The sequence below is a fragment of the Taeniopygia guttata genome, chromosome 12, assembly GCF_048771995.1.
Source record: "Taeniopygia guttata chromosome 12, bTaeGut7.mat, whole genome shotgun sequence".
NCBI classification, from domain to species: domain Eukaryota; kingdom Metazoa; phylum Chordata; class Aves; order Passeriformes; family Estrildidae; genus Taeniopygia; species Taeniopygia guttata.
The window spans coordinates 10,072,387-10,097,790 of record NC_133037.1 but is presented as its reverse complement, the minus strand read 5'-3'; the positions used below and the strand labels follow the sequence as shown (position 1 = coordinate 10,097,790).

The window sequence follows — 25,404 nt, the reverse complement described above, 5'->3', positions numbered from 1 at the left end:
ATTGTTTAAAGGTATTTGGAGGCTGAAATTCAGCTGCTGCCTTGGGACGTGCGCACGGTTTGGCCAGCGAATGCTCTGAGCCTGGTCGTGCCTGCAGCTGGCTGACACATGTCCTCAGCCTTCCAGATAAGGAGGGAGATGCTGCTTTTACCCTGGCTAAGGCTGCAAGCACAGGCAGGGGTGACAGTCAAGCCACCCTCAGATGGTGTTGACCTTCCCTTCCCTTCCCTTCCCTTCCCTTCCCTTCCCTTCCCTTCCCTTCCCTTCCCTTCCCTTCCCTTCCCTTCCCTTCCCTTCCCTTCCCTTCCCTTCCCTTCCCTTCCCTTCCCTTCCCTTCCCTTCCCTTCCCTTCCCTTCCCTTCCCTTCCCTTCCCTTCCCTTCCCTTCCCTTCCCTTCCCTTCCCTTCCCTTCCCTTCCCTTCCCTTCCCTTCCCTTCCCTTCCCTTCCCTTCCCTTCCCTTCCCTTCCCTTCCCTTCCCTTCCCTTCCCTTCCCTTCCCTTCCCTTCCCTTCCCTTCCCTTCCCTTCCCTTCCCTTCCCTTCCCTTCCCTTCCCTTCCCTTCCCTTCCCTTCCCTTCCCTTCCCTTCCCTTCCCTTCCCTTCCCTTCCCTTCCCTTCCCTTCCCTTCCCTTCCCTTCCCTTCCCTTCCCTTCCCTTCCCTTCCCTTCCCTTCCCTTCCCTTCCCTTCCCTTCCCTTCCCTTCCCTTCCCTTCCCTTCCCTTCCCTTCCCTTCCCTTCCCTTCCCTTCCCTTCCCTTCCCTTCCCTTCCCTTCCCTTCCCTTCCCTTCCCTTCCCTTCCCTTCCCTTCCCTTCCCTTCCCTTCCCTTCCCTTCCCTTCCCTTCCCTTCCCTTCCCTTCCCTTCCCCCTTCCCTTCCCTTCCCTTCCCTTCCCTTCCCTTCCCTTCCCTTCCCTTCCCTTCCCTTCCCTTCCCTTCCCTTCCCTTCCCTTCCCTTCCCTTCCCTTCCCTTCCCTTCCCTTCCCTTCCCTTCCCTTCCCTTCCCTTCCCTTCCCTTCCCTTCCCTTCCCTTCCCTTCCCTTCCCTTCCCTTCCCTTCCCTTCCCTTCCCCTCCCCATTTTTTCCCCTTTGTCATGGGGCAATTTTGCCCAACTCATTTTCCCAGTCATAGTATCATGATGCCCAGAATGCAGCCCTTTCCTTTTGAGGAGGCAGTATTTGAAGTGCAGTAACATTTGCCAAAGATGCTGGCAAACACAGGCTGGGCACCCTCAGATCTGTCGTTTTTGGAAAAGACATGAAGACTCCATCCGTGACCTGTTGGGGTAGAAAAATCCACGCAGTCCTGTGCTGGGAGCAGGACAGTAATGAAGCCCATCTGCTCCTGAGGGCTGGGCTTTTCATGAGGAATGCTTTTGTCTAGTCCTTCTTGGCTTTATACAGTTTCCTGACAATCTCTGATACGTGCAAGAGGTTTTGGAGGGGACAGGAGTGAGCTTAGCACACCCCGAGTTAACTCTCTGTCCCTGCAGGAGGAATTGGTGTCCCAGTGGCTGTGCTGCCTGCATCCAGCCTCTGCTGGCCCCACATTCCTCTGCCATCTCAGCCTGGCTCTTTCTGCCTGGCAGCACGTGCACCTGCATTTCGTCCCCACACACACAACTCCAACGTGCTGCGGTAAGAACTCCACAAAAACAGCACCAGGAGGGCTTTGCCTGTGTTGGTGCAGGGCAGAGGTCCAAGGCTGGCAGATGAGTGCTTGTGCAGTGGTCAGGGCTCTCCTGAGGGGCTTGGGATTTTTTATGTGCTGGGTTTATTTCTTGGTCCTTGGTTCCTGCAAGCATCTGAACAGAGAGCGTGACAAACCCTCCATCTTAATTCCAGTGCAAACACAGCTGTCTTTCCCAAGACTTTATATGAGAAGCCAAAAGAAACTACAAAGGCATTAGACACTTAATTCCCAGTACTGCTCCTTGGAGTTGAGTACCCAAAGAAGAGCTTAGCTCCCCAAATACTTCTGAGGGGCCAAGGGGGGATGTTTCACTTTGAGCCTTTGAGGCACAGCTGGGCAAAAGCCCAAAACTTTCCTTGTTCAAAGGCAGTTAAGGACTACTAGCAGTCAGACAAGGGGGAAACATCTCACTGAGTAGCTCTGGTGGCCTGAAAGTCCTGGGTTTAACACCACTGTGCCTTGGTCCTGCCTGCATGGCACAGTTTGCACTGAGAGTGAAAACAGGGACAAATGTACCTACCCTAGGAGCTGGAGGTACGTTCTTCCCCCAGTAAAATTTGTCATGGATGGAGGGGAGTGACTGATGTCAATGGGGAGTTGAACCCCACATTCCCAGGCTTTGCTGCCCAGTTTAGACCTGTCTGTTCTCTCCCATATGTGTATTTGTACCTGCAGAGCTTGCAGTGCTGTAAACTGGGACACCCTGTCTCTGTCTCCTGTCTGCATCTGCAGCTGTGGGACAGGTCTGTATTCAACCACAAGCTCTCTGAAATTTCCCCACTCATTCACATAGATATTTTTATTTTTCCCTTCTTGAAATTGAACTCCCCCCTTGGCAGTGCAATCCTCCCAGGAAGGCTGGATGGTGGGGGATATAGCTAAATGGCCCCTGCATATGCTGCTGCCCTGTGAGGTTGTCCCCCATCCCTGGTGTTCATTTCCAGATGCTGAGATCCTTGCTTCATGACTGGCTGTTGTGATTTATTCCAGCTATGCCAGTTTTTGCTGTTGCAGGTTTGTACCCCATGTCACTTGTAGAGTTCTGATAAATTGGGTTCAACCCCTAAATGTCTCTTTTTGCTCTGTTCTCTATTTTCCAATTGCCTATGCCGTCCACTGGGAAGACAAAATTTCAATCTAAGCTAAAGGGCAAAGGTGAGAAGAAAGTTTCTCTGTATCCCCAGGAGCTGGGCAGCCACTGCTTGGGTAAATCATCCTTCACAGGAGATCAGCCTGTGTAGGGGATAACACTGAGCCTTGGGGCTGGTTTTGTTTCTGTTACAGTTTAATGAGCTGGGGAGCAGAGAAGATGCCTCATTCATTGTGTTGGAAGGAGAGTGTGATGCTCTGAGGGACACCCAGTGTGTCCCTCGTGGGGACAGGGAAGGGAAGGGGAGCCAGAGGACACAGTGTGAGAAATGGCTCTGTGTGCCTTGGATCCTGTACACAGATGATACCAACATTGCCACTGCAAGACTCGTGCTGTCAGGAGCCGTGGTGTGCTGGCTGCTCAGCAAACAGGGGTGCAGCAGCACCAGCCAGGCACTGCACCTCTGCATGCAGGAGGCAGCAGGGGTGGTTCCAGCAGCCACCAGTGCCAGTCCCCTCTGCACCGAGCTGAGCAAGCCCCGGACACCCAATAGCAGAGGAACCTGACATCCTGAACTGTCACCCCATCACTTCACAGCCCACAAATCTCTGCTCCCCTCTTGATGGGCTGAATCTGTCAGAGCTCAGAAGAGCCCTGAGCATGTTTTCATTCTGAGCTCCTCAGACAGGACAGTGATTGCAAAAAGCAAACACACAGACACTGCCCTGTGCACACACGCTCCCCTGCTGTTGGCGAATTGGTCTCGGCATCACCCCACATTGCTGTGACTCGCCCTGGGCAGCTGCCTAAAATACGGATTTTCAGTCTGAAAAGCTGATGAAAGGCTGTGTGAGGGCACCACATGGGATCAGGGCCACAGTCATGTCATCAGAGCTCCATCTTGGACCTGGTGCTGTCCTCCTGGCCTGCCAGTTGTTGATGTGGGGACATCTTTATGCTGGCTTCTGGTGCACAGGGAGAGGGCGAGTGGGAGGGAAGCTGAGTTCTCTTCCAGCATTTCTTTTGAATACTATTAAGCAAGTTTCATTTTTTCCCAAACCCTTTGCAGCAGCCCTTACTGGGGTATCTGGGGTCTGTAGGGTTTTGAAGGTCTCTGCCTTGTAACCTTCTCCACCTCCCACCTTTGGAAGTCTCAGAGGCAAAGATCTGCCTTGGGTTTGTTTCTAGACTTGGTGATCCTTGCCTCAGAGATCCTTGCACAAGTCCACTCCCTTTAGCTTGCTGGCATGGCACTGAACACGTTTAGCTTCAGGGCATGGAGGTGTCCAGCCTTGAACCAGGCAGTGGGGAATTCCTGCAGCCTGTTGGAGGAGCAGGCTGCCTGCTCTGCCTGCTCCTGTTTTCCCACAGTGCCCCTGAGCTCTTAATATTTGGATGAGCTTTGACTAAATAAATAGTTGTAAATTTATGGGCAGGCAGACTGATGGGAATTTGGCTGGGAAGGGCTTGGAGTTGCTCTTTCCTGGAAGAAGGAAGCAGGGTTTCTCCTCTCTGGTTAGGACTGCAGCAGCTCCACCACCCTTGGGTTCTGCAGCTACATCCTCAGCTGAGGTGGCTCATCTGTCTCCCAGTGCAGGAAAGCCTGGCACCAGAACCCACATCCTCTGGCAGCTCTGCTGAGAGGGTAATCACCATTGGGTGTTGAAAATGGTCAAGAACCTGGTTTTGAGGGTGTGAGTGTGTGTGGATTCAGGGTCTGCTGATTTTTGTGTCCCGGTTCAACACACTGTCCTGTGCCACCTCAGGTCCTTCCCTGTGTTGTGATAAGAGCTTCCTGACCTCCAGCAGGGCTCTCCAAACACCAGCCATCCCCAGCCCTGGCCTGGCTCTTTGGGGTCCTGCTTGCCCTCCTGTCTCTTGGCATGTCCCACGTCCCCTTCACCTTACCAGTAATCCCCAACACACTGGAGCCAGGAATGGCAAAGGTGTTCAGAGCTCCCAGCAGTGCCCCAGCCCTGGTCACTGAACCCTTGCATGGTGTCACACTGTGAAGCTGTTTTGGCAGCTGTGAGATGCTGTAAAACCACAGTGCCCCAGGCTTGTGTGTGGTGCTGTGCTTGGGTGAGTCTGTTACAGGGCCATGTACACAACCCGTGCTGAGCACAGGGCTGAGACCTGCTGTGCTGAGGAAGCAGCTGATTCTGCTGAGACACAGCTTTTTCACTATTGGACTTAATTTCCATAGACTCCCTCAGAGCAGCATCCAACTGGACTAGAAGCTGTTTTTCTCCCCAAAGAATGTCTCTGAAGATGTTGCTGCCTCCACAGTGGCTCGAGTGACAGGTGAGGAAACCTTTAACCTGGCCATGGCAGATAGGCAGGTGCTGGCATCTCCACCCATGGTACTTGTGCAAGAAGATGTGCCATTAAAGTTTTGGATCTTCATAGCAGTACACAGGGCCCATAGGTCCCTTCCCATCAGCTTATCTCCTGTGGTACAGAGAGATGCTGAGGCCATGAGTCCTGGCCTCCAGTCACAACGTGCTCACAGCTTTTCCTTCTCCATGCAAATGTCACTTGATTTATAGCCCTCCATCTCCTGGCTGCTTTCCCAGCTCTTCCAGGGAGGAGCAGCAGCAGGTTTGAGCCATCCCTTGCAGTGCTCTCTCGCCTTGTGAGTTGCAGCCTCACTACTAATGTGGAACCCACCCCAAGCCTGCTCTCTGGCCAGATGTTGCTTCACTGACCTCGCAGGAAGGTGGGTAATATCGACCTGAGGTTCAAAGGTGATGTTTGTTGGCAGCTGCCGAGTGTGGGTGTCCCTGGGACTGCCTTGCCTGTTCTAGAGGGCCTTCTCCAAAGCAGAAACCTGAGAAATCAGCACAAACTAGTGGCAGGTCAGAAGCTCCTCAGCAGCTCCCCACTCCCATTTGTGCTGTGTTGCCCTGTGAGACTGGGGCTCTGCCTGCCACGGGAGCCTCTCTGCACGGGCAGATTTCCCCATGGCAGGGGAAGGCAGCGAGTTCAGTCCTGCACATATCTACAGAGCCAGGCCCTTCCTTTTGGCAGGGGTGCAGGGCTAGCATATTCACAGCTGGGTCTCTTCCAAGTTTACTCCTGGCAGTATCAGGGAGATTGATTTCCCTTTAGCTTAATAGGATCAGCAGACACAGGCACTGTGAGACCCAAACAAGGCTGAATTGATGCTGCTGGAGTTTTGCATCAGTAGCCCACAGCTGCTGCTGGGTGGTGTAGACACAAGCCTCCCAGTTCCCTTCTTCCTGAGGTGCCCATCAGAGCTTGCTCACTCCCTGTGAAGAGGAAAGGGACGTCCCCAGAGCCAGCAGCCGCTCTCAGGAAGGGTTAAATCCAGCAGCCACTCAGACAAGCAGCTACCAGTGATGCTGGATGTGTTGTGCCTCAGAGCTGCGATGGCACTGGAGGTGTTTGTGTCCTCTGCTGAATGTGCTGGCTGGGGGGACAGGGCTCTGTGGTGGCCTCAGGCAGGGGTCATTACTAAATGCAGGCACGAGGGGCTGTGTGGTGGGACCGTATGTGCTGGAGATGGGTCTCAGAGCTGGTTCTCCCAAGCCTCCAGCAGGTTGTAATTCACTCCTCTCCTCCTCCGTGAGCTCGTGCATCTCTTCAATTCTTTGTAAAGCCTCTTGTTGTGTATCTTGAGACAGAGAGTCTCACCAGCTGATGACCTGTGTCATTTAGAGAGGCAGGACACAGCCCCTCAGCTGGCTCTGCTGGGATGAGAGCCATGAAGCAAAGCAGGGAGGGATGGCTGCATGCAAGGTGCTGCACTGGGAAGAGTTTGCTGAGCGTACATTTTTTCTCAGATCAGCTTGTTGAGACTTTCATCAATCCCAGATGCACAGAGCTGAGAAGATGGCTTGAGACATGTTCAGCAGGCGAGTTGAGCCATCTGACATTCGAGAGACTCCTCTCTGTTGTACCTGTGCAGGTGGCCTGTGTGCAGAGGGCACAAACAGCATCTGCCCAAACCAGACCTGAGCACGGGCAGGTTTTGAGCAAGCCCAGCCTGCTCCCCTGCACGCTGGCCTGCCGTGGCTCAGCGGCTGAGCAGGAGGCAGCAGGCTGGGGCAGATGCTCTCTTGGCTTGGCAGCTCCTGGTGCTGTGTGAGCAGCTGTGGCTGCCCGAGCCTGCCCAGAGAAGGGGCCTGCAGGGGTACGGACACCACACGAGCGGGATTTTAGGGAGAGGTGGATCTCTGGGGCAGCCTTGCCCAGGGAAAATCAGCCCCTGTCCATCCTGACAAAGGGTGGTTTGCTGGTGCAAGCCCTTCTTCTGCAGTTCCTTCGGGCTGCAGGCTGCAAAGGAGGAGTTTATTGACAAGGAATGGAAATGCTGGCAGTTCAGGCTTGAATTATATATGCAAGCAGCCAACTGGGGCCAGGAGAATGACAGGCGTAATGGGGAAGAGAAATTGCTCTTGGAAAGCTTCGAGCTTGGCTTATAGGAGGAATTAACCATTTGGAAACAGAAGATTGCATGGTACTTACACACAAACACTTTATTTGCTCACAGAGGTTGTGTTCCTGCTGGATATTGTTAATTTTCTGTTTCCTATAAAGATCTTAATTGCAGTCCTTGTGACATTAGAGACCTAGGGACACTGCCCCAGCAAAATACATCCCTCCAGCTAAAATGCCTGTGATCTTTCTATTAAACCTTCCTGGCATCTGCCTCGGGCTGGTACCAGGTGACCAGAGCCTCCTGCTGCTGAGGAGACATGAAGGTTTAGGAAGAGCCCCTGCACTGAATGGGCCAGAGTGTCCAGACCAGCTGCCATTGGCTCTATTCCTAATATGATCCCCACAGACGATGCTGGGGCATTTGGCAAGCTCCTTGAAGCAGCTGGATTCCTTCTTTCCCTTTCTGCATGATTTTTTGTGAGCTAATCCTATAACTGTCACCATTTTCCATCACTTGATTAGAGTTTCCCTGGTTGATCCTTGACTCAACTTGACTAAATGGGAATAAGAGAGCCTTTCTTGAGAAACAGAGCCTGAGTCCCCACCTCTGGGGAGGAGGGAGCCACACAACCGAGGCTCAGCTGTGCCAGCTCCTGAGCCTGGGGGTGGCTGGTGGCACTGTGATAGTCCAAGAGGTGTCATCAGTGAGAAATGAAGACAAATTATTTTAGAATCATAAAGGCAAAGTAAGCTGTGCAAGAAAGCGAGAGTCAGAAGTGGACAGAGCTTTCATGAAGCTTTGTAGAAAACAAGGAGGCTCTTCATGTAATTTTAATATCTCCCTAATGGCAATGGCAATAACTTCTTCCTAAATAAACTTTCCAGGATCTTGAACATCAAGAGTAATGCACAAGTGGTTTTGAAGCATGTCCAGAAGCCGGATCTCTGAATCACAGTCACTTCTGGAATGAGTGGCAGCCAGCCCCTGCACTGGCTTGGGTACAGCCAGCACTCCCTAAACAGTAGGCATGTGGCCGAAGCCTGGACAGACCAGGGATTTCAGATTTCAGAGGTCTCTTCCAGGCAGCTAAAAGCTGAGCAGCCTCCTGTTAGGGAGAAAAAAAAAATAAAAAAGGAAAGCAAAAAAGTAAAGTTAGAAAGATAATTATTTTCCTGCCCAATATGTGTGACATGCAGTAGAAATCTAAACTGGTGCAGGATGTTCTGACCCCATCTCACGTCTGGAGTTTAATGTTCTTTTTGTAGCAGCTTAAAAAAACATCCATCAGATGACATCCCCTCAAACCCCAGAGCTGCTGCCTGAGCTTTGTGTACAGCAGATGGGAGGCAGAGAGACAGAGCTGGCTGCAAACCCCTGAGTGCTGGATCGTCCCTCAGCCTGGCTCAGCTGCAGAGTGCTGAGTGTGCACTGTGCATTTGTCAGCCAGACACGAGGAGCAAAACACACAAAGTCTTTTTTTGCCAGCAAGTGCCCCTCCAAAGGGCGCTGATGGGGGCTGCATGCAGGGTCACACTGGCTTTGCTCATCTGGGAGTTCTTGCATGTCTTGAGCAGTGAAAGGCCAACTCCAAGCTTTCCAGTTTTTGCTAAACCTGCAAGAGCATTAATAGAAAAGGACAGTGGAGATTATACTGTCAGCAGTGCTTGCTGTGTTTCTTTTTTAGTGGTTTGGAACAAAACCCAAGTAGCTCTGAACACCAGACCTCTGCCTCCCTCCCATCCCACGTGGTGCTGAGTGGGACACGCAGGCTGTGGTGTGGCAGGGGCTGATCTCGCCCAGCGACCCAGAGTCCTGTTTCCAGCCATGAGCTGTGCCAAAGCCACAGCAGATCCTGGGGAGTGGGAATGGAGAAATTGCCCCTTGGAGGGGCAGTTTCTGGATCCTTTCAGTGGAGGAAGGAGTGGTGATGTGAAGTAAGGTCTGGTTGTCACGTTTCTGTGGTGATGGAGTGCCAGCCCCATGTGTGGCCTGTCACAAGGCTCTCTTCAGGTGTGGCTCCTGGCAAGGAACATAGCTGGGACACATTCCAGCTAAAAGAGACGATGCTGACCTGTGGTGGCAAGGGGGACAGCCATGAGGAGCCCGTGGCTGGGAGGGGCTCAGGTCAGCTGCAGGGCTGCTGCGTGTCACAGTTCCTGCTCAGGAGGCGGCTGCGCCGTTCCTGGCCTGACACACAGAGGCTGCCACGGCGCTTGAGGGGCCAGGCTGAGGCATTTTCTGATGAAAGTCAATGTGTCTGTCTTGAACTGGATCCAGATGGAGAAACCTGAAGTCTGGTGGCACTTGGTGCCAGTGGCACCTTATGCTGCTGGCCCCTGCCCCACGTTTGCTGTCTGTGGATTTATTGCATCTGGCTTGAGTTACTGAGCATGGAAATAAATAGTTATGGGTAGGTGACAGTCATGAGCATGGGTCACTGCAACCCCACACTGAGGAAGGATCCATCTGCTTCTTGGAGGCTGGAAATCATGTGAGTTTTTTGTTTAATTTAATGTGCCTGGGGCTTCTGTGCTGTCCCTACGCCCTCAGATTTCTGTGTGAGCCCTCAGATTTCTGTCAGCCCTCAGCCCTCTGTCACCTTCAGATTTCTGTGTGAGAGCCTGAGCTGTGAATAATCTGCACTGTGTGGGTGGGACAAGTGCCCCAATGTCAGACAGAGAGGTGATGCAGCTCTGCTGCCTCTCCATCCCCCAGTGCAGCATGCCAGAGGCATTCCAGTCCCACGAGCCCCATTTACAGGGATGCAGTCTGCAGATGACTGTGCACAGATACCAGGGATCTTGGGCACAAGTGGAGGCAGGTGTGCTTGGATTTTTGGTCTCACTTCAGTTCCCTGAGGCTGTGTGTTTCCACCCTCACACATTCACCACAATCACTGCTGCTTCTGGCAGGCCTGGCTGTTCCTTGTCTGGCTGGAATGAGAGCAGGACGTGTACTCACCCTTCTGTGTGGCTCTTCCCATCCGTCACTTTCCAGAGAGAATAGCTCAGAACCTCCTTCCACACCCTCATTAACATTTCCTGAAGGCAGCACCCCCTTGTCCCTCTCTTGCCCGTGGGTTATTGCCTTTGAGCCGGCAGGCACATCCCTGCAGGAGTGAATGACTTTTCCTGCTAAAGGAAAGTGCAGTCCATTGAGTTATCCCATGTAAAACAGTGACTCATTGTCCCCTCTTGGGAGAGTGTTTCTTGGCTGGAGGAAGGCTGTTGCCAGTGCCAGGCAGTCTGGCTGCCATCACCACCCAGTTGTGCCACACAGCCCTGGAGAAGCTGCAAGGGGGGAATTGCTGAAAACAAGGGTATTCTTTTTAGGGGGTGACACCTCCTTTCATCTCCTTCCAAAGGGAAGCAATCTTGGACATCTTGATTATGTAGACCTGGTTATGGTGAGGTCCAGGGATCCCAAATACCTTCACATCTGTGTGTGTGTGTGTGTGGTTTGGAACTGTGTGTAGTAGGAGCTGTGTGGTTTGGGGTGGAAAATGCTGCAGAAGGGTTTGTCTCAGGGGATGGTAACTGTGGAGCATATACATTTGGTGGAAGGAGTTTGGAAAATGCTCCTTTCCCTCTTGGCTAAGAGATTTGTATCACTGTGCCTCTTCGGAAGTGAGCTATGTCACCTCAGTTCAGTGCCTGTGGAGCCTCCTCTGAGGGCTGTGGCTGGGAAGGGGGTACTGGGGTGCTTCAGCAGCAGAGATGAAAATGTGTCCTGGGGATGGGGTGCCCCATCACCCTTCAGAAGCCATCTGTGACTGCTTGGAGTTTGCTTAAGTAGCTTCCCAGGAAAATAAGAGAGCCATTTGTGCAAAAAGGGGAGATTTCTGGGGAGGAAGGTCTGTGTGACAGAGACTGGTAGGATCCCTCCATTGGCTCCACAGGAGAGTGATGTATTATAGCCAGGTACTGGAGAAGAGGAAGAAGATGGACCACTGTGCATCCTTCATCCCTCTGCTGCATCCTACCCCTCATCTTGCCCTGAAATGCTACTTTATCCTTGTGGGTAAAACATCACTTCTGTGTGAGCCCAGTGCCTGTGGAGATGCAAAACCACCCTCTCCCCTGTGCAAACACGAGCGGGTTCACCCACCCGGGCTGATGGGAGAGCAGATTTGTCATCCCCTGATGCAGCTCACTGTGCGTGGGCTGTTCTCTGTGCAAACCTACTCATGCACAGGTCCTGTCTTGCCCTGCTCAGCTTGGCCCTGAGCTGCTTTCCGTGTGGTTTTCCCTTAGTGTTGTGGGTAACCTCCTCCCAGTGTATCTTTATTTCCAAGTGCTGGGTGTGAGGGGAGGTGGGGGGGGTTTAATTACTTGGTTTGGCTGTTTTAAGAGGGATGGGAGAAAAGATGCAACTCTGGGGAAAAAAGCCTGAGCTAAGCTTTCAAGCACCCCTGTGTTGCTGGGACTCAGTTCTGTCTGATCCAGCCAAGTTCAAGTCACTTGGTTTAATTTCTGCTAAATTAAATATCATTAAGTCAAGAGCCACCAAATGGAGCCCCTTTGCCATGGAGATAACCAGGCTGACAACACCCAGGCACTGCCTGTGCTTCAAAATACAATTGTGTGGCCCAAAACCAAGCTACTTGGGGCAGTTTTTAAGCCTGAGAGTTAGGGTGCAGCGCTGGTGGAGGACACTTACCCAGTGGTTTCAGAGGGACACTTGAGCTTCCTGGTGCCATGCCAGTGCCTGAGGGTGGTGGCTCAACTGGTGGCATGGAGGAATGAATCACAAGATGGCTTTTCAGGGCACAGGGATGTGCCTGCCTGCTGATCTGCTCAGGGAGGCAGAAGCACAAAGGTCCTGCCCTTCTGATATGCTACATTAACCTGGCTGGCTTATCTGGGAAGGACCTGCTCCAGGACCCCTGCAGGGGTAAAAATATCCTGGCCTTGGCTCTGCTCTGATGTCTGAAAATGCTCTGGAGCAAGCATGTGAGGGTTGTGCTGCTCCCCAGGATGCTCCAGATTGTCAGTTGTCTGTAGGGAACAGGAGGGGAGCTGGCAGGGGAAGGTCTGATGGAGAATTATTCCCGTTCCCTAGCGAGTGAGCTGAGACAGACAGCTCCAACAGACTCTGCGCCGCCTGTACCTCAGCAGAGAGACATGCACAGCAGCCAGCCCTTCCCAAGGCTTGGCCACACAGCCAAGGGCAAGCTGTCAGGAATAGCTTGGGTTATACATTGCTGGCTTGTTCATCAGCAAGGAAAGGACTGGAGGAGGCCAGTGGTGGGTCTGCCCGTGACCACACTGCATGGGGCTGCGTTAGGTGGCAAACCATTACCTGTGTCAGTGCTGAGCCTCTGCAAAAGGACATTGGCTGAGGCAAAACGGGCTGAACAAGGCATAACTGGGGAGAAAAGCACCATGAAAAGAGAAGCAGTGGTGGGAAGGGCCACGGGGACATTTCCTGAGCTACAGAGGATGTTGGTCTGGAAGAATAAATGCGTGTTTGTATTGTAAATATCAGAGTTGCAGAGCTTGTGAGTTGATGCCAGCTCCCCTCCATCACTCCTGCTCACCACTCCCTGGCACAGCCCCAGGAGGAACAAAAGAGGTCAAGTACAGCGTTTGCTCCTCAGGGATCTGTTCACTGCCACCTGCAAGCTGTGCCAGGTGTGGGCTGCTGTGGGTTGATATCTGAGCTCTCCTCTTCTTGGGGAGCTGTGCTGTGCCTGGAAGAAACCCAGGGAAAAGACCAGAAATTGTCTCTTCTGGTTGTTCTCCAAAGGGCTGGTTGCTTTCTGCCATTGCTTGTGCTTGTCTGAATATTGCTGTGACATGTTCTGTCTCCCCAAAATTCTTTCTTGTGCATGTGCTCTGCTGCCAGTTACCTGCCAGAATGGGGCATGGATGCTGCCCACTCCCTCTGAGTGTTCTGGGTGCAGACACCTGGATGAGCCCAGCCACACACCTCATTACAGCTCCCCAGCAGAGGTGCTTGTGTCTGAATCCACAAAGATGAAGGATGCATTTAAACAAATAAATTGTGTGGCTCTATTAGATTTCTTTTCCTAAGCTTTTTAATTAAGCCTCTCTTGTCTATATCCTTCACTTTCTAGATGCAATAAAAATGAGCAGTCACAAGAATCTAAGGAGATTTGATTGCCTCTTTGAAGCCAAAAATTTGATTTGCTTTTGGAGCCAAAAAATTCCCATTCCCAATCAAAACCTTTCAGTAAGAATTAAAATAGGAATAATTCCCAAAGGAGCTCTGTGAACGCCAGAATTGCCACACAGTTCTTCACAGCCAGGGGTATGATGTGAGAAAGCAAATGGTCACTTATTTGGTCATCTTGTGCATCAAAGAGAGGTCAATGCCTTCCACAATATTAAGGCAGTAAGTGAGTCTGGAGCTCTCTGTGGGATTCTGGTGTTGGAGTCTTACATCACCGTAGTTTTGAAAAATATCTGTCTTTTAAAAAATTCAAAACAACAAACAACAACAATTAGCCTTTGTGTTTAGGCAGAAATTAAGGAAGTGCGTTCTCCACCAATAGGGAGCTCAAGCATAAAAGCCAGAGCTTCCTAGAATTAAACTGCTTTCTGGAGACAGCCCTGTTCGACTTTGTAGCTCTGATCCTTGCAGGCAGGGCTCTCATGTGGACCACTGAACACTGCCCAGGGGTTCAGCTGTTGCTGCCATGTGGTATTTCTTGGCCTCCATGTCCTGGACCATCCTCATGCAGTCTGTGCATCTAAATGCATGTCTCAGTTTTTGGTATCAAACCAAGAGGAAAAACTGAGTTCTGACTGCAATAACTGTCTGGATCCATCACTGCTGCTGCCAAGCTCTATTTTCTTTTTCTCTCTCTATTTTTTTTTTTTTGGTCCTGCTTGGATGTTAAAATTGAAAATTGGACAGATTAGCAGCCAGTGTCTGCAGGTAGGGTTTGGCTTTGACTAGCACAGTCACAGTATCCTGACAGAAATTCTGTGGCAGGATCCTTCTGGATGCATTATTTCAGTAGTGAGGAGCCTGTGTTTGTGGAGTGGCATCTTGGTGGTCAGGGGTCAGTGAGCTGTCACTGCTGAGGCTGAAGCACTCGTTGCCCCTGGCAGGTCCTGGAGAGGAGTCAGCATGATCTGGAGAAGCTCATTGCTGTGCCCACAAAGAGATCCAGGTCCTAATTTCTGGCTCTTCCAGTGATGCCTTAAACCAAGTGCTAATCCCTGTACAATGTGAAGCTCTGGGCGTTGTTAACCCTTCTGGTGATATAGTTATTTGTTTCCCTCTGTATGCTCGTCCTTGTCATATGAATGCAGTTTAGCGGCACACATGCCATGTGTGCCAAGCAGACAGCTCCTGTCACCAGTCCTTTTTCCTTTGTTCAAGTCAGCATCCATCGAAAATACCACCTTCAATTTCAGAACTTTTTCTTTGGTGTGGGAGAGAGCATTCCCTTCCAAGGGGGAAGTCAGTTCTCCCCTGAGAACTGGCTCTTCCTACAGAACAAAGAAGCACCTCTCCCACTGCCCCGCTGGCAACTGCAGGCTGTAATTTACCCTGATCATTTCAGGCACCACAATTATTTTTTTCTCTTTTTTTAGGTTTTGCACAGACACAACAGGAAGCAAGGCAGGGGCTGTGAGACAGCGGCGGGGAGGCAGAGGTGGGGTCAGGATTAGCTCCTCAGGGCCTCTGGGGTGCCTGCTCATGTGCAAGTACATGTGCTGGCTCTTCACTTCCCTTGTCTGCAGACCACTGATCTTCTCCAGGTGTTAACCCTCTCCAGTGTTTCATATTGGAGACCACACCTGGAGTTTTTGCTTCTTGTGGCCTGAGGGTCCAGCCTGGAAAATACCTGAAAGCTTCATCCTCAAACCCAAAATGAGTTGGGATTCTTCCTGTTGCATCCCAGCCACCCACTCCCACTGATCTGGGGTTTCCAAACCTCTTCCAGTCTGGCACCTGAGCAGGTGGATGTGATGATGTCCTGCGTGTGGAACAGCTGCCATCCTCTCTGCTGGCCTGGCATCCCAGCTCTGCTCATACACACATCCAGCCCACGCAGCTCGGTGAGTCCTGGCATCACCCGCTCACCTGGCAGCCCTTCTCAGCACCTCTGGGTCTGCCTTGGTCCGGGAGAGCAGAGCTGTCACTGCTGCAGGGGAGGGTCACCGATGCTATGGATAGTAGCATATGGATAATGCTTTTTTTTGCTGTGCTGGCAAATATCTCACTTGATTTGTTTCAGGGCTTCATTTGCCTTTTTTTATGACTGTCACACCGGCAGCTGATGGGCCAGAACTAGTGCATCTGGGACCTCCTGCTACTTCCAGCAGCAAAGTAGCAGAAACTGCTGAATTCCAAGATTGTGAAATTAAATCCCCTATTAAGTTTCCACTCCCCTCATCCAGGATGAACTTCAGTTTCTGTGTTGGTGTTTGTCTCTCCCTGCCACGGCAGCCTTTCTCAAGTCTTTGTCCAGGTTTTGTATCAAGTCCTTCTCAATGTATTAATCCCAAAGCTAATCTGGGAGGTATTTTTCTAGGAATCTGCCTTCTGCACAGTATTTCTTATTTAAGTGCCACCTTCTTTCTTGTTGCTTGTGACCTTTCCAGTTCACCTTCTAAACTTCCTCTTTGACTGAAGAGGATGAAATCCTTGTTTCCTACAGAGTGTTGTCTCTCATGCACTGTGTGTATCTGGGTGAGGATCTACCACATAGGCTTGATCTACAGAAACAGCTTATTTTATTTACAGACAAGTTTGCATGGGTATGAGCTGTGTCTGGTTAATGCTATGTTGATTTTCATTCTAAGTTATTTATTATCCAGTTGCACCCACATGTTTTAATTGCTTTCTTTTCTTCAGACTGTTTTCTAAAGCCTGGGTAATGCTGATGTCAGCCTAGCAGGCTTGTTGCTGCCTGAATCTTGTCTCCAAGCCAAACTCTTCAATTCACACGCTGGATTTGCTGTTGTGGTTGCAGAGAACCTCCCTCCTTTTTTAAGGGTCTCTGCAGCCAAAGCAGCATATTCTTTCACTGCTGCATCCAGAAGTCTGGAATAGGCATGATCCAGTCTTTCCCTCACCTCACAAGTCTGGCTGTCTTTGTAATCAGCTAGTACACCTAAATATTCACAGCTTAAAAATCTATTCCCTTTTCCAAGGACAGCTGGCAAGACATAGAACCCCATATCCTGCTGCGGTGTTGATGTCACACTGCAAGAGAGTAACTTCAGCTGTGGTGGGACAGCACTGAAATCTGGGGTACAGGAGGAAAGAAAGGAGGACATGTGATATCTTTTTAAGCTCCAAAATAAAGCCCTTGTAGCATGGGAGACTCAAAAATGGGCCTGAGCTTCCTTTCAGTCTCATCTTGTTCAGTGATTTCTGGTCAGTGTCTCTGCCTTAGCACAGCAATTTTGGTCTCCTGCTCCACATCATTCCCATTCCCTTGCCTCATCGTTTGAAGATTAAAAGGACAAATGTGATACTTCCTTCTGCCTGTGTCAGTGAAAAACACTTCAGATTTCGATCAAAGACATGCACTGTGTTGATACTTCTCACCCAAATAGTGATCCTGCAGTTGCCAAGGGCTGGTGTTTTTTCCCCTTTAGAAAGTTGATATGCCTTGGCTAAGTGATGTCCCTGCTTTCACATGCAATTGTGGCAATGCTAAATTTCCAAGGATTACCACTGCATGTGGTGGAATCTGGGAACCTCAGTAACAAGCTATAAAGTCAGGAGAAAATCCAAGATGTGAAGATCTTGGCAGCTCCTCCACAATGGAATATCCTGCTGTACTCAGGGCCGTGGTGCCAAAATGCAACACAAACCATTAACTACTCACATGATACTCCCTCCTCAACAGTGTCATTTATTTAAGTATTCCTTGGCCTTTCCAAACTTTTTGGGAGTCCCAGGGGCATTTCAGAGATTGGTAAACCAATGGTACAGGGCATGGGATGCCTAACTCTCTCTTGGCGTGAATGAGTGGAGTAGGGGGGATGTGTAAATGTGAGCATTTACATGTTGTAAGTGTGTGAGCAGTGATGCTGCAGGTGCTGAGGCTGGTGAACAGCGGGTGGCCACAGCCTGGGGTCATGGGGCTGGGCTGTGTTGGGTGTCAAAGGCTGATCTTAGTGGAGTGGACTCCATTAAATCACTGTCTCCAGCCTGTTGCTGGCTCAAGTGGGTTGCAGCAGCCCTGGCCTGCTTACCACTGTGATGCCAGATGTTTTGGGGATGCTTTGGGCACAGACAGCCTGGACTTGTCTCTGTACACACACCTGCAGCCGCTCTGACCCAGCCTTATGGAGCATGGACACTCCATCCCATGGGACACAGCAGATGCTGCCCTCCTCATGGTGCATCTGCCACGGGCCTTCACCCCGGCTGCAGAAGTCACCGTCGTGGCCCAGCTGGAATCCCAGCTGCTTTTGTCCCAGGAATGCCGTGTGCAGTGTGAGCAGACAGTTCCTGCAGTGGAGCCGTGTGAAAACCCAAAACCTGCTGCCAGGCCAGGCCTTGCTCTGGAGGTTTGGCAGCGCTGGGCAGGGATGGTGTCACCGCTTTGGAGCGCACAGTGCCGAGTGCTGGTGTCTGCCCCTGCCAGCTCAGCACTCCCAGCCTCCTCCAGCTGCACGGGAGCAGTCTGGCAGGCATTATTTTTTTCCATTTTTTTTTTAATCTCTTCCTCTTTCTTTCTGGAACCCTGTACAGCAAGAGCATAGCAGGGATCCCAGGGGGTTTGCTGCTATCCAGAGAAGATGCCTTGTTCTCTGCCAGATCTTGTGCTGGGGAAGGCTGGAGGAAATCCATTCTGCAACATTTCTGCTGGGGCTGTTGGCAAGAGCCCTGCAATATGCAGCAGCCACTGGCCAGGCTGGTCCCTCTGAAAAAAAGAGGACTGAAGAGGTCAGAGCATGGCTGTGACCTGCCTGACCTCTGCTCCCTCCCCTCTTTACTGCAGATTTGCCTTTTGTTGAGCCCAAAGAGCCTCCTGCCAAACCAGCACTCCTCTGGGGCCGTGACCTGATGCTGCAACAGGCACTGAAGCCTTTCCCTGGGGCATTTCCGTGCTGCCCTGTGCAGCACCAACACAAACTATTTGCATTTCTAACAGCCTTAAGTCAGCCTGAACCACCCAGGGGTTCCCTCTGTCCCCATGAGAAAGGTTCTGACTGATGCATGTGTTAATCTCAAAACCAAACGCTTCCACATTGTTTTTACTAAATATAGGAGCAGTGTCTGCTGCAGGGCACTGCCAGCAGCCCTCAGCAGGGTCACAGTCCTACATCCAAGAGGAGTTTATCAGCCCCAGCCAAAGGGGAAAGGGGCTCAAGTTCAGTGCTCTCTGTTTGCAGATGTGAGCTGCAGTCAGTCGAGTTTTCAAGGTCTCATTCCCTGTCATTTGCAGAGGGCTGAGCCTGGAAATGTGAAACGGGACTCTTGTGGGATGAGCATCTCAGCCCAGGACTGTACGTTGGATGTTCTGCTTATCTCCCGCTGGCACAGATGCTATTTCACCCTCCTGTGGGGTAACTGATACAGAGGATTGAGGAAGAAGCTGCAACTTCTCGTTGAGTCGCATCTTGATCAATCCAGCGCTGCAGGAAGTGTCATTTCCCACAGACGCGCAAGCGTACAGGCACTGCTGATGAAATTTGTGAGGTCAGGCAGTCATTTCCTCCTAATTACAGCTCCAGGAATGACTAATGTTTAGCTGAGACCCTGGTGACTTTGTGCTTTGGTGCAGTTTTCATTTAAGCAAAATACAAGCATGTCAAAATGAGCACTGGATTTTTCCTTCTGGTTATTTTGGTTGTGCAGATGCCATGTGGGACTTGTATAACAAATGTGGGGTTATTTGGTGACGGTCAGTGAATGAAAAGATCCGGAGCCCCAAACTGTCATGCAAAAAGCTTCTGTTAGAAACCTTCATGTTGCCAGAAGTGTCTTGTGGCAGATGCTTTTTCCAGTGACTGGAAAAGCCTCTCAGGCCACAGTCTCCTGAACAAAGTGTCCTATCTTCCCCTTCAGAAAAAACATAATTCTCCATTTTAAAACTCATGGTGTGATTCCTTCTGTGGAAGCCAACTCCAGGGCTGCACAACCCCCATGGTTACAAACCTTGTCATGCAGAAGCTGTCGTGGCATCCTCTGCCAATGGAGAGAGTCAGAGCCAAGAAGCAGAGGGTGGGTGAGTGATGGAAGAGCTGCTTGAAAGTGTTGCTGCAAGTGAGAGCCTGTGCCCTGCCTTGGCTGGCTCCCTGCGTTGGGTTTGGGATATCCAGGCCACGTAGTTCTGCCACCACTCTGCTGGAAGCAGGTCCCTGAGGGGACCTCAGAGGCTGAGCTGAAGCAGATGCTTCCTTGCCTGGAAGGTGCTTGCATCCCTAAATAATTTATGAGCACGAGAACTTGAGCAGCTGTCACTGGTTGGGTCTCTGGTGCTGCACTTATGGCTGGCCACATCCAGCCTTGGGTTTGGTGCTGCTGCAAATGGACCTCCAAAATGAAACAGCTGATCTGCAGGGCAGGGAGGGGGCAAGGACTGCCTGGGAGGCTGTCTTCAGCTTCAAACACCAGAGGAAGGGATGAAAAAAAATATAAATAGCAAATAAGAACTTCAATTGATTTACCGGTCAGACAAAGCACCTGACCAGTTTGTGTGCTCCTGTCTGTGTCTCTGAGCCTGGAAGTGCAAACTCTGAGTGTGGGGGCTCAGCACAGAGCTGCCAGTGCTGGATGTGCCCTTCATCTCTGCCAAGCACAGGGGCTGCATCACCCCTCACAGGGCTGTGGCAATGCTGGCAGGGTCCTGTCTCCTCTGGGTCATTCCCTCAAACATACAGCCTGGACAAAGTGGCATTTCCCAATAGCATATGGATCAAATTTTCCTAGTTGCACTTGAAATTGTAATTGTTACCTTTATTTATGGTGTTTTATTTAATAAAAAATAGGTCTGGACCTTTTGAATCCTAGCTGCAGATTTTTTTACAAAGTAAGGGGGAGGGAAGAGCATTGCTTGAACATCACTTCCAAGGCAAAACAGGTTTGTCTCTTCTTGGGAGAGGTTGTCTTATCCCAATTTGAGCATCTCAAGAGAAAGTATGGGAAGGAGACCCTTCCAGCCCCTCTGATTTCCCTCACTCCTTTTTCAGCCTCTGAAGAGATGAGATCCACCTGGCAAGGCAAGGCTGGTCGCAGCCCACTCCAGGCCCTGTATGAGAGTGACCAGGTAAGGGGACAGGGACAGAGAAGTGGTGGGGCAAAGATCAAGTGGAGCACTGAGTGCTGACCCTTTCTTGCACTCCCCTGGTGTGTGGGGCATCGTGCCAGGTCCAGCCACCCCCAGGGCCCTTGCAGCTGAAGGGTCCTCTGGCTGTGTCTAAAAGACAAGACCACACTGCTTGGAGGTGTAGCTTGATAAACACTGCTTATGGCCCTTGTTACCAGTGGGTTGAGCCATAGCTGGGCAAACCTGGGAGACTTTGCCATCTGAACATTTCAAAGCCAACTCTCTGCCATCATAGCTGGGCAAGAGCTTCATGGCTGCCCTTCCTGAACTGATAATTGACAGATATTTCTGTGTTAGCTGCTACATATACATGCACACACTTAGCTATGTGCACATATATATGTTTACATAGATACAGCTGGGTTCAGCCATGGGGGATTTATAATCCTGGAATATCTCAGGCCTCCCCATCGCTCTGAGCTGTGCCAGCTATACCTGCTGAGAAATGAGTAGCCAGGCACAGCCTGGGCAAAGGATCACTCCCCTCCAGGTGGGCTTAGTGGGTCCCTCCCTCTGCAGGAATTAGGGAAGGTGTCCTGCTTGCCCTTCACAGTGGGGCTTGTGGGCAGAGCTGTAAAAAGTCTTTGCTTCTTTTTGCTTCATTTCCCCCTGGGCAGGCAGTTTTCCCCCAATTCAGCCACACTTCCCTTTGCAGAGGGATCTTCACCCACAACTTCCCTGCAGGAAGGCCTGTGGGAAACCACCCTCCAACGGGTGCCATGCCACGTGTCCCAGCCACCAAATGTGCCCTGCATCTCACTGTGTCCACGGGGCTGTCATCTGCTGCAGCCCCCAGGAGCAGAGGGCAATGCTGGTGGCCCCTCAGTGGGCTTCCAACCCTGCTGCCTCCCCAGTGCCTGTGGGCAGTGCTCCATGCAGCCAGAGTCAGCTCTTCCCCTATGTGTTGCTTTGTGTCACTGTCTAGGTTGATGCTCTTATGTCTGTAAGCAGCCAAAGTACATTTGTTCTCAGAAAAATTACAAGTATGGACTCCCTAGGCCATGATGCCAGCAAACCCTGATGCTGCTGGAATGTCATGGTGCTATTTCTTTAAAAGTGATACTTAATTTCCCTGGCTTTTAAAGAGAAAGAAATGAAGGGAGCAATTTTGCTCTGAAATAACTGCAAGACATGCATTTATTTCGGTGGGCGGCTGCTGAAAAGTAGTCACATTTATTTGTTGCCATGCCTGCAGACAGTGTCTGTCTGTCTGTCTCTTTGGTCTAATAGTTTTGGATTATGCAAGTGCAGGGAAAAACACCTGAAAAAATCACATTATTAAAATGCCTCTTTTTCTAAACCCTTACAAAAATGGTTTTCCAATTCTGAAAGCTGACAGGGAAGCTCCAAACAAAAGAAATCTCTACTGAAAGGTTTGCCTGTCTTGCAAGGCAGCATGAGAATGCTTCTTCAGCTGTGGTTATCACCTCCCTAGGTGCTGTATTTTTTTTGTAGCCTAGTAGCCAACAATGTCAGAGTCATACCTTGCTGGCAGTTGGCATCTGTTTACCTGAATTTTGTTCATTTTGGCATTTTCCCTTATCATGTCCCTGTTGGAAGGAGTAAGGATGGGATGCTTTCTCCTGTCCCTGTCTCACATTACTGCCCATACAGGTTCTTGGAGAAAGTGGTCACTAATGTGACCTGGACAAGGTTATTTCCTTTGTGGAAGTAACATCCAAAAGAGTCTTGAGAGTGGTTCATCCCTTGCAGAAGGAGCTGTTTGCCCAGATGTTAGTGTCTCTGGATCATCCACAGGATGGACACTTTGTCTTGGTGTCCTAGCTCCTGGCTGGAGCTTTACAAGCCCATACAACTGTCCCTCCAAACACCTCATTAGCCCCCAGGGAGCAGTGAGGGGCACCTGAAGCCTGGCCAAGGGTGTCCTTTAGCATGCAAGGGTGTCCGTGTAGGCAGCAAGGCCTTCCCTTGCCCTTCATCTGGAGCTTACCACATCTGTGCAACTGCAGAGCTGTTTGCTGTGGCACCCTCTGACCTGGGAGGATTGTCTTTACAATCCCAAAGTGGGAGCCACCGTGATGCTGGGAGGTGGTGGTCACTGCATGGCGTGAAAGCCACAGCTCTGCGGGGTCAGGGCCACCCCAGGTTAGTGGGTGCTTGGTGCTGCCGTCCCCAGACGAGGCTGTTGGATGTTCCCAGCAATGAGGCACACGAAATTTCCCAACCCTTGTGAGCAAAATAGGGACATAGTGGGCAGGAGGAGGAGGGGACCTTCCCCTTCTGACTTCCTGGAAATGGTTTCCTTACCCAGATGTTCTAATGACATTTTGGAATTTCTGACAAAAACCATGACAGGAGAGGTCACGTCCCCAGATCTGTAAGGGGGTTTCAGCTGGGTCAGGGGTTAAGGGACTCTGGGCTTCTGGTAAGCCAGTGCAGCAGCTGCCAGTTCTTGATGTGAGAGTCAGGAAGGTTAAAGGACCATGTGTTGGTTCCTTGTCCCTGCGGCCAAAGGAAACTGTGACTAGAGCTGAGGCATTGGACTGGCCTGTGTGGAAGAAGTCCCTCAGGAGAAGGAACCCAAAGCTCTCAGGAAGGGCTTCAGCACTACCTACTCAGCCCCTTGCTCCTGTCTATCATACTTGCCACCCCACCTCATCTCCAGCTCCCCTCCTGGTCACCAGGGTTTGATCATCAGCGTTAGAGACCATTTCCATTTGCCTTTCCTTGGCAGAACACCCAGGCCGTTTCCATCCAGCATGCCCAAATGTTCTGCCACGTTTCAACACCTTGGCTGGGTGTTCACAGCAAGCACATGTGTGTGGGTGTCAGTGTGAGGCAGCAATGCCCCATAGCAGCAGGAGTGTGCAGGGCCCTGTGCCAGCAAACAGGCTGTGCTTTCTGCCCCTGGGGCCATACATCCCCCCCAGGCTGGTGTGAGGGGAGAGCACATTAGCCCAGTGTGTGTGTCTGCTTTTAAAAAAGTGCTCTGTTATTGACTCTCTCTGCACCACCCTTCGATTTTTCTTCTCATCATATTTTGTCCTTTCTTTTGATGCCAGCCCGTCCAAGGATTAAGTGCACCAAATCAAGATGTGTTCAAAGTGAGCGCTGTCTCCAAAATCCCACACGGGTGACCGACCAACTCAGTAAAGGGGAGACAGTGGGGACAGCTGTGGGACAAGTGTTGTGTGTAGGCCACAGTCAGCTTGGGCAAGCTGGTGACGGTCTCTGTTGGGTTTTTTCTCCCCAGTTTGAGCAGTCATCCCTGCAGGCCATTCACCAGCAGAGACGGGAGATGCTGAGCAGCGTCTGCGGCCGTTACACCCGCAAGCGGCGTCTCCTGCAGCCGGACGACTTGCGGCACTTGGTGGTGGACGACACGCACGGGCTGCTCTACTGCTACGTGCCCAAAGTGGCCTGCACTAACTGGAAGCGGGTGATGATGGTCCTGACGGGGCAAGGCAAGTACCGGGACCCCCTGGAAATCCCCGCCCACGAGGCGCACGTGCCCTCCAACCTGCGCAGCCTGTCCGAGTACAGCGTTCCCGAGATCAACGCCCGCCTGCGCAGCTACCTCAAGTTCGTCTTCGTGCGGGAGCCCTTGGAGCGGCTGGTCTCGGCCTATCGCAACAAGTTCACGCTCAGCTACAACACGGCCTTCCACAAGCGCTACGGCACCAAGATCATCCGGCGGCACCGGCGGGAGCCCAGCGACCGGGCCCTGGAGCGCGGGGACGACGTGCGCTTCGAGGAGTTTGTGTACTACCTGCTGGACCCACGGACGCAGCAGGAGGAGCCTTTCAACGAGCACTGGGAGCGGGTGCACTCGCTCTGCCACCCCTGCATCATCCACTACGACGTGGTGGGCAAGTACGAGACCTTGGCCCAAGATGCCAACTACATCCTGCAGCTGGTGGGGGCCGACACGAGCGTCAAGTTCCCGGCTTCTTCCAAGACCACCAGGACGACGGACGGCATGACAGCCCAGTTCTTCCAGGACATTAGCCCCTTCTACCAAAGGAGACTCTTTAATTTATACAAAATGGACTACTTGCTATTCAATTACTCCATCCCCTCGTACCTCCGCATCCGGTGAGGCAGGGGCTGCGGGGGAAGAGGCGAGGGAGAGCTGGATAACTCTCACCGTGCCACAATTCCTCTCCTCCTGCCTTGAGCTCATCTCTTGGTTGATTTCTTCCCTGTGCCCTTTTATTAGGGTCTGCTCCACCTCCTGATGCCTTGGTCATGCATGCTCTGGAGGAAGAACATTTCTCAATACACTGGGGTTGGGGATTTCCCTTCCCTTTCTCTCCCAGCCTTCAATATCTACAGGGAGTGGTGGTGGGACTGGACACTTCTTACCTTGGGAGGGGACTTACTTGTAACTAAGAGACTCCTCTGTAGATCCAAATCTTGGGAAGGCTCCATTTTTGGGCAGGATCCCTTCAGGTCTTTCTCCTCCCTACTGGGCCGTCTGGGGGCAGACATGGAGTCTCAGGGGTCAGAGTGGAGTGTATCAGAGACTTGCATAGAGCCAGAAATAAAGCAATAATTTAATGTAACTTTTTCCTTTTATTTAAAATTGCTCCCGCTTTTTCTTTTTGTCTAGTTCTCCTCTGTCCTTCATGCCATCCCCTACTGAGGGGGATATAACACACAGAGGTGTCTTACTATGACCACATTTTTTGTTTCTCTCCTTCCATGTGTTCTCAGTTGGGGTGCAAAATACTCCAAAGATAGAGAGGAAAGGCTTGCAGCAGGTCCTTAGTCTTTCTCCTGAACTACCACAGCAGAGTGCTCGGTGTCTGTGTGTGCATGTCTCTGGATTTCTGGTCAAATCCATTAAATCCAGGCCCCACACCTCCCATTTTTTTGAAAGCAGGTGACAACAGCTGTAAAGCCATGCAGGCAGCATTGGTGCAGGTGTCTGCTCTGATGAAATAACTTCATGCACCATGTCCTGCCCATGGCCCAGCTGCTCAGACAA

The 25,404-nt window shown here is 51.4% G+C and overlaps 1 protein-coding gene across 2 annotated transcripts in view; it reads left to right on the top strand.

The window, feature by feature from the left end:
• CHST13 (carbohydrate sulfotransferase 13) overlaps positions 1-24,979 on the top strand; it is a 29,982-nt gene extending 5,003 nt beyond the window's left edge. The window contains exons 1-3 of one of the 2 annotated variants that reach the window (XM_012572552.5): positions 18,151-18,823; positions 20,317-20,393; positions 23,668-24,979. In XM_012572552.5, coding sequence (XP_012428006.4) covers positions 20,328-20,393; positions 23,668-24,513 — 912 coding nt within the window. In that variant the 5' untranslated portion in view covers positions 18,151-18,823; positions 20,317-20,327 and the 3' untranslated portion in view covers positions 24,514-24,979. Of the gene's footprint in view, positions 1-18,150; positions 18,824-20,316; positions 20,394-23,667 lie in introns of those variants that run through there. The other variant, XM_030283193.4, reaches the window with a different exon arrangement.
• Positions 24,980-25,404: the final 425 nt, after the last annotated feature.